The sequence below is a fragment of the Labrus mixtus genome, chromosome 10 (genome assembly GCF_963584025.1).
Source record: "Labrus mixtus chromosome 10, fLabMix1.1, whole genome shotgun sequence".
In the NCBI taxonomy this organism is placed as follows: domain Eukaryota; kingdom Metazoa; phylum Chordata; class Actinopteri; order Labriformes; family Labridae; genus Labrus; species Labrus mixtus.
This window is the reverse complement of record NC_083621.1, coordinates 2,454,776-2,464,104: the sequence shown is the minus strand read 5'-3', so window position 1 is coordinate 2,464,104 and position 9,329 is coordinate 2,454,776. Positions and strand designations below refer to the sequence as shown.

Here is a 9,329-nt window from a genome sequence, read left to right as displayed (position 1 = left end):
CTTACATCTACAGGTATGTCATGATGAGAACAACTCCATGTCAGACTGCACAGATTTGTTTATTTTAGAAGCAGAAAGACGCAATTGGTCCAAACCATGGTTCCTGGTACTGCAATGGATATGTGACTGTTCATAACAAAACAGTCATAGTTTGATATACTTAAAGTGTGTTGCAACGTGTCAACCAATGGATTTATGACGAGGACATTAACGTTTATCAAAACATGTAGGTTCAACTAGAAAAGCAATGGCAGGTTGGTGCCTGAACTGATTGAAAAAGGCGTGGTTGGCTCACATGAGGGGAAACCTCTTCAGAATTAGCTGATTAGCACGACGTCCACATGACACTGGCCAGCTGGCGTGACCCTGTCAAACTCAAGGAAATCCTCCACTAATCCATCCCCGCCCCCCACCACGCAGTCAGCCTGACAGGTCACCTGTACTGTAATTAGATCCTCAGCTTGTGTACCCGTACTGCTTATGGACTTTGAAGGCTCTTTTCTCGTTACTCTCCATCTATTTTTTGACGAGGAATACATCCCCGGGCTCTAAATGAATCTTGATGTCTTTGTTCCTGATATCATCTCAATGTGAGGATTGTGGGGGGCACTCGGTGAAATAATGCGTCGACTTCTCTGTGTGCATGTATTCCTATGCTGCCTCAGTATGGCTCATCCCTTCTGTCCATCCCAGTGCACCTGTGTCTTCCATGGACGTACCGATGGAGCTGGAACCAGGTAAACGGACTCTTACAGTCTTCTTTTACTACTACTTGTATGGTGGTTGATTTAGAAAAGCCATAAAATGCATTCAAACTTTGGAATAGGGATGCCTAATTGGCTCAACTTCTTTATATCAATGACTATATCAATGATATCAATGACTCGTGTCTGGCTGCCCAACATGGAGCATCCCTTATGAGATTATTCAGACATTTCCTAGCGCCCGTGCTTTAAAATGTGCACACCTGCTCATTCACACCCAGGGTAAAGTTATGCTGTGTGAGATCCACTCTGAGAGCCTGCCACTCTGCATAAGCTGTGTGATTTCTTCTGTTCCAGGCTTTAAAAATATAACTAGATACTGCGAATATGTGGGTAGGGTTAGGAGAAAGAAGCATTGAGGTGCAAAAAGCAATTTCATTATATCACTATCCTGGAGCGTGCTTATGTGTGTTGCTACCTCGTCAAAGAGTATTTTTCTTCTCGTCGTCCTAAAATGGACAAGGAACCAAGCTTACTGTAATATAATCTTTCGTCTTCTTCAGTTCCAGTTCATTGACCAGTTTATGCAACGGTAGTGTGCCTATCCCAGAGTGAAACTGGACCCAGAGAGAACACAAGCTCTTTGATAGGTCATACACAACATATTTTGTGCATTCACACACAGTTTTAAATAGACAATACTATTTGTAAATTTTGGCTTGCGAGGAATTTCATTGCAAGTTTTTTGAACGTCCCCACATCTACACCTGCACCTTTAAAGTCCCAGTGCAAACAAAATGGAGAGAGGGAAAAAGGAAATGCACTTTTTGTTCCCAAGAGTGAAACTCTGAGTATGTCCAATTTGGATGAGCACCAATCTGCAACTTGTTCTGTAGATGTTAAAATTAAGGAAAAGCAACATTAACACCAAGGTTATAAAAAATCTGCTTTACACTTGGCAGATTAAGTCTATAAATGTTCTTTGTCAATAGAGGTTAATATTAAACACAACAAGGTATACGTTGTTCAATCTGTACTGACATGTATTGACATAATGTACATTCCCTGGCACGGTACCAATCCTGTTATATCGGAGAATGACCTAATTGTCACCTTCGTAATCTGTTGGTGCTATTTCTTCTTGTACCATGCATCCCTTTCCTTGCACTCAAGTTATGGCGACGAAGACATGGCAATGTCAGTCCAGCATCTTTGACAAGTCCAACATAACAAAGAAAATGCTATTAGCATATCAACAAAAACTGCATACATTTCCTTGGGCTGGTTTGGTTTAGTAATGGGAATTTTCACTAACAAAGAGGAAAGGTTGATTTGTCCTCTGTAGAGCATGGCGACATGGCAGTACTCGCAGTGATGAAAATTAGAAATGAGGTTTTTATTAAACCAGGAGTATTTCCATTGAGATACAAAAATCTATTTTACAAGTGAGTCCTGGCCAAGCAAGTAGCACACAATGCTCACACAAATAACAAACAACAGATTCATAACGAAAATACACAAGGCAACAACATTTTCACCATTCAGTAATAAAACATGTGCTAAACTGGTCAGATGATCATTAATCCCTGTTTTCAAAATCTCCCATACCAATACAACATTCAAGTTTGAGGTGACCCTGTAGCTCAGACCAACATGATGGAGCAAAACAACCAAATGCTCTTTCACCAAAGACGAGTTTGATGAATTTCATACATGATGGGTCCATGACACCAAAGGTTACAGCTAGCGTTCCTCCTCCTGCAGCATAAGGGCAAGAGGTCAAACCGAATGATTACTCAATATTTATGTTGTTAGTAAGTAGCTGAGAGCTTGCCCTTTAGTGTGGACTACAGCCAAGTCAGAAAATGATTCACATTACAATGGAGAGTCTTGATGGTTGGATGGATGAATGGAGGGATGGATGGATGGAGGGATGGATGGATGGATGGATGGATGGATGGATGGTTGGATGGTTGGATGGATGGATGGATGAATGGAGGGATGGTTGGATGGATGGATGGATGGATGGATGTATAAATAGTTGGATGACTTATAACTTAAACCTTGAAGACTAATCCTTCAATTTTATAATTTATCATCTACTAACGTGATCTTCTAGTCCATAACAAAAGCATTTTATGTGTTTTATCTGTGGATTTAACAATTAAACGTCCTGTTTCTTTCATTTCCAGATCTGTGCTCTGCAATGATCCAGACATGTCTGATATTCCCGTTAACGTCCCCGTGGACACGGTCAAACTTCGCGTTGAGAAAACAGCAATACGACGAATCCCAACAGAAGCTTTTTACTACTTGGTGGACCTACGCTATCTGTGGATTACTTACAATTCCATAACCTCCGTGGATACTGCAAGCTTCTACAACCTCAAAGTGCTCCACGAGTTGAGGCTGGATGGGAATATGATTTCTATGTTCCCTTGGGAGTCTCTGAAAGAAATGCCCAGGCTGAGGACCCTCGATCTACACAACAACAGAATCACTAGTGTCCCCATGGAGGCAATCCCATTCCTACTCAGTATTACCTACTTGGACCTCTCCAGCAATAAATTAGCCACCTTGCCCTCTGAGCTCATGGATATCTGGCCCCCATTCAATGGAGCTGCCGTCTCTACTAATGCCTCTCAGAAAGTTGTGTTAGGTAAGGATAAAGGTGGCTTGGTTTCTCAGGGTAAAAGGGGCAGAAAAGGACACATGGTGTCTCAGGGGTCATTCATAATTACCTGAGGAACTTTATTCCAACACCTTTTAATCTATTTCTGATCGACTCCAACATGCCCTGAAAGTGAATGCTAAGTCAAATTAGCTTATTCTAAGTAGGGGTAGAGTTGGTGCCAAATGTACGATCAATTTATGGTCCTAGTTGATGGTTGAATATTTAACACACTTCTTTTTGGCAATCCAAGGCATGGTCAAGTTCAGTTGAACACAATAAGCCTATCCAACTGACTATGGTATTCCTCAAGATAGTTTGACCTTTGACTAACAATATTTTCCATTAATTGCGCATTTGTTCCTATTACTAAAGACAAACTCTTGCTAACTCCATTTACATTATAACATATCCAAAATCCTAAGATTTAATGTAATTTTATCTCTTGCAAAAGACAGATCAAGTGCCAACATTACAGTTCTGGTAAAGGTCATTGTAATATAGTTTTAAAACACTTTAATGACTCTAAACAGCTTGACCCTGTAGATTTAGCATGTGTGCATTTGCAAATGATTTCTTATAAGAGTTATTTGCTATAAAAAATAAAGCTGTGACTTACTCTTTATCACTAGCATTCTCAAGCATTGAGAATGTGTAAAAGCAAAAATCCAAAACTGAATGTTTTGATTGAAAGTGCAAAATATCTAACTATATTTGATTAAGCTAAAAATCCACAATTTATATTCAATATGAGTGTGCATTTGAAGTGACTTTCGCTATGATAGGTGAATTGGCCAATAGTCATTCTACAATTGTCTAGTTTCAGCTTTCCTTCAGCGATTTGATAGTGAATTTAACTCAATTTATAAATCCCAGATGTGTTTTATTATTACTTGATTTGCACTTCAAACACAGGGATGGCAGTCTTTGATAACATAGAAACAGTCAGTACTTTTGTACATTTACAGTTTTGGCAAATATGAATGAATAAGTCAACACAGATGTACAGTAATAGCAATAATTCTAGGTTTATCATTAAATCTTGTACCAATGGTACCACTTGCTCATTGTGCTGTCCTTCAAGCTGACACATGTACATGTGAAAGGAAAAGAAGAAGGAATATAGCCAATGGGAATTTTAAATTTGTGTAATAAACCTGGGCACGCTGGGCTGAAAAAGGCGGTTTCAAAAGGGTCAAGAATGAAAGCACACAATTACATGACGTCTACATTGATCCTCATAGATCTATGTTTTAACTGGATATATTTGAGCAAGTTATTCTCCTTTGTTTTCTATTAGCATCATCTATGAGACGGGATAGTTGTTCACTTTTAACAGTAATGTACAGACGGTGGGAAGAAAATTGTTTATAGGGTGTATGAGGGCAAGGAAGCCAATCCGTGTTGAGCGAGGTCCCTGTGTGAACTGGTGTACCCAAAGGAGAAACAGGATTAGGTTGTAGAAAGAAAAAGAAAATCAGTGGACAAGCAAAGCAGACGACTGCCTCTTAAGCATATTTTAACCATTTCCCCTTGTTTTCTTTACGAGAGGTCTGCTTACCTTCAGAGTTTTACATTATGTAACAATCTTATCTAAATTAAAAACAAGTGCATTTCAAATATAAAGCAAACACATTGAAACATGATTTGGTCATCTTCATTTTCAGCTTGTAAAAAAACTTGACTTTTGTGTAACTATCTTTAGTGTTCTGTTGAGATTAAAACGAACAAAAGGGAAGTGGAAAAGGTGTTTGCCACACTGTGAAGGAAGGCCAAAGCCAGCTTAAGGTGCTTTGCAACTGTTAAGGCACACTAATCTGTTTAAAGGGCTTTAATTTAATATGCACCAGTACATGTGCTCACCCATTGTGTGCCACAGGTGTGAACAGCAGCAGCAGCTATTTCATGCCAAACAAATGAACTTGCTATTTCGAAAATATATATATATATATATATATATATATATATATGTTATTCTCAGATCTATTGCATCATTTTAAAAGTTCAGATGGATCTCATGTTAATAGCAAGAGATTCACATTTGGCACATTCTCAAACCTGTTCTGCCTCTTTACGTATTACCTTTGTTGTGTTTGACAAGCTATTGTTTGAAACAGCAAATAATACATTAACTAATCTAATATTTTCCTCTTCAGGCCTCCAAGATAATCCCTGGTTCTGTGACTGTAAAATCTCCAAGATGATTGAGATTTCCAAAATGACTGTCACCCCCGTGGTTTTGATGGATCAATTCCTGACCTGTAGTGGACCAGAGAATCTGGCAGGAGTCCTTTTCCAGCGCGCTGAAATAGACAATTGTGTAAAACCAACAGTCATGACTTCGGCAACCAAGATCACATCTCCTTTGGGCAGTAATGTTCTCCTGCGATGCGACACCACAGGGTTTCCAACACCATCTCTTCACTGGTCTAAATCAGACGGTTCCACAGTCGACAACACAGGTAGAGTTTTTTATAAGTCAAGCTTTTAACAAAAGGGTTATAAATTCATTGAGACTAATCCCTTCAGTTACTTAAATACTGTGTAATTCTTACCATTGCCTGTTGTGTAGGAAGAATTAAGGTGTGCGGCATTAGTACCAAAAGGTCATTACCCATTCTTAAGCATGCAAAGCTGTCCAAGACTTGGTAGGGCTTGATCCATGTTGACATTTGTGTTCTTGTTCCACTCTTCAGTCCAGGAATCACCTGGGGATGGCATCAGATGGTCCATCATGAGCTTGACTGGAATATTGTCCAAAGACGCGGGGAACTACAGCTGCAAAGCTAAGAATGTTGCTGGAAGTGCAGTAGCCACCATTTCTCTCTCCGTTGCTGGGTCCATCAGTACCACCATTCCTCCAGTGAGCACTAGCAATACTACTGCACCAACTAGCCAAGCCACAACATTGGTTCCCCCAACAGACAATCCTAACTTGTCGACCGTCACACTCACAGTTCCCCCAAGAATATCAACCACAATAGCTGCAGTAGTCCCCAAGAGGGAGAAAACTACTCCCAGCAACATTATACAGAAGGGCTCGCTTAAACAAGGAAAAATCCAGCAAGGCAGTAATGGGAGGAAGCTTGCAGCAGATGAAAAGAGCAAGAAAAGTGATTCAGCAAAGTCAGTGAAAGACTTCAAGATTGTAGAGGAAACGTCAGATAGTGCAGTGTTGCTTTGGACAGCAGATGGAATACCAAATGATGCCCCTCTCACGGTTGTGTACTCACCTTACGGAGAGGATGAAATCAAAAGAACAGTGGAGACCAATGCTGGAAGCGGAAAATTGCTCCTAGAGGGATTGTCATCTGGGATGCAGTACTCTGTTTGTCTCATTGCTAAAGGAAGTGCTGCTGGAAAAGATCCTTGTGTTGACTTCTACACATTGGATAATGTAGAGGATGGAGGGCAGAACCAGCTCTTTATCATCATAAGTGGCATTGCCTGTGCTTTGGTTTTGCCTCTGATCGCATTGTTGCTCTACAAGATTCTTGCTCTCTATTGCAAGGTTAACAACCCAGGATCGGACGAAGAGGAGCTTGAAAAAGAGAGTTATGTAAAGTTTGAGACAATTTCAATGAAACAAAGGACCCTGAACCCTCATCCGACTGAGCTTTGGGCAAGGAGACAGACTAATGAATCAGAGCGAATGCTTCTATGCTCCAGGTCGAGCATCGACTCCCAGATGACATATAAAAGCGACAGTTCCCGATCAGAGTATCTCTGTTGACATCAGGAATCGACTGCCAATTCCCAAAAGCCATGGCAGTAACATCTTCTTGTAAATGATCATTATTTGCCTTTTATGACACTGATCAAATATCAGGCAGGGTTGGTAATTTTCTCCAGATCCACTTTTTAAGGTTTTGGTGGAAATTGTCTTTAGGTCCTGACAGACATTAATAACTCATGTTCTCTGAAAAAGGAACAAATACAATCTGTCATCTGTAGCAGTTGTAAGCCTGAAAAAACTTCAACCAATGTCTGCCACGAGGTACCAATCTGACGGACCAATAACGCCCCCTGTCTCCCTGCTCGTTCTCTACCCCTTGTGTGCACTAGCCCACACTCACCGATGACAGAGTTTATACTGTGAGTTCGTCGTTAGCTTTTGTGAGTAGTTGCTGAGAGCTGAGGTCCGCTTCTGGAGCAACGGCGCTTGTGCATGTAAGTGAGGGGGCGTGGCTTTTGAGGGAGCTCAGAGGGGAGGGGGTGGGTGTAGGCGGAGCACTGAGGGAATGCTACTTTCAAAGTCATGCTAGTTTTCAAAAATTACCAACCCTGCCTTTAACTATGGGTTTTAAAGAAATCATTTTTGGGGATTGAATGGCGGTACACCATTTCTATGTGTTTTAATCCACTTTTCATCAACAAAGATTCATTTAATGATCTCAAAAACTGTAGTTAACATGGAAACATTCACTGGAGGTTGTTCAAACATAACTTTTACAGACTCAATCAGATAAGCCAAGAACGAAATGATATCTTCATTCAAGCCATCATGTATTTTGGAGCCTTATATTTGATAAGTTCACCCCGGCATAGAGCACTTTTTGTTGGACGTAGAACCACACAAGGTGTTTGTCATCCAGCTGTGTGTGGTGTTTAATTCTTAACGCAAATGCCAAAGTGTCAGATAAGAGTATTATGTGGTGTAAACGAAAACCAATTATAAAATTCACATTACATTTGGAGCATAATTGTTTTCAGCACCAAGCTGTTGCCTTAATTGACAAGAAAGTACTGTCAGTGTGTTTGATAGAATGTGTGAGTTGTCTTATAAACTCTGCCTCTTTCTGTGAGTTTATGTATGTACCGGTACATGTTAATTTGTCTGTAAATGGATATGTATTTTTGTTTTTAATAAAAAGAACACTTCTTGAACTTTATCGTTCTAGCATGTTTTCTAAATTTGAAGTCATGCAGTAAGTCTCTCAGACTTTTCTTTAAAAGTTTTTTCTTAAATGGGGGCGACTGTGACTCAGTTGTTAGAGTCAGTCGTCTCTTAACCAGAAGGTTGGGGGTTCGATCCCAAGCTCCTGCAGCCACTCAAGACACTCAAGTTGCTCCCGCTGCTTGACCTGCGGTGTAAAGGCGCTTTGAGTAGTCAGAAGGCTCGAAAAACACTTCACAAGCCCAAGTCCATTGAACAATTTTTTCTACAATCTATGGCAAAAATGATGTGTATATTTGATATAAATAACCATTCCTCTGTTATATCATTTACAAGAAAACTTCTAATGCCACCAAAATGTATAAATAGATCAATTTTGGTAAAAGTTACTCTGGCATAAAAGAATCCATAAAAAATCCCACTTTCCTTTGTTGCGCTATAAAAACTGTTAACTAATAAAAAATAAAAATGGAAACTACTGAAGTACTTCATAATCTGATAATCAGATAATCAGCCCGCAACTGATTTTGACAGTGTGCTCAGTCGCGTCTATAGCAGGTGAAACTAAATATCAGTGTTTCATTTCATATTGAACACCCGGCTCAGTAGTCATGATCATGTGGTCTTCCTTGTATACCATATATGTGTGTACTGTTTGCCAATGATTTCAATATCAATGAAGAATAGAAGTAGACACAGGAAGGTGAATATGAATATATCACAAGTGCTCACTCAGTTAAGAACAGGAGCAGACATGTTCATCCTGAAAATCAATAGGTCACAGTTGTCACGCTCTCTGGACATCTGAACAGACGCTGCTGTAAATCCTGATAAGATGACGGGTGGACCTGGAAAACTGTTCCCATGGATACCTCTGTACCACCAGCTGTATGTGCCTGGGGCCCTGAGTAATCTCTAATACCAGCTGTGCTGTTATCATGGCAACACCCAGGCTGTTTTTACAAACAGAAGGATTGGATGGCAGACAACAATGGGCTGGGATGTTTATTATAGGTAAACTATGAATGAATAGAAAGGCAGACGGAGAGAGAGATTG

At 40.1% G+C, this 9,329-nt stretch overlaps 1 protein-coding gene across 1 annotated transcript; it reads left to right on the top strand.

Annotated features, from left to right (window-relative positions):
* Positions 1-426: 426 nt before the first annotated feature.
* Positions 427-7,687, top strand: lrit3a (info leucine-rich repeat, immunoglobulin-like and transmembrane domains 3a). The gene is made up of 4 exons (XM_061047568.1): positions 427-737; positions 2,897-3,363; positions 5,532-5,837; positions 6,072-7,687. Exons 1-4 carry the CDS (start codon positions 622-624, stop codon positions 7,106-7,108), a joined length of 1,926 nt encoding a protein of 641 aa, XP_060903551.1. The 5' UTR covers positions 427-621; the 3' UTR covers positions 7,109-7,687.
* Positions 7,688-9,329: the final 1,642 nt, after the last annotated feature.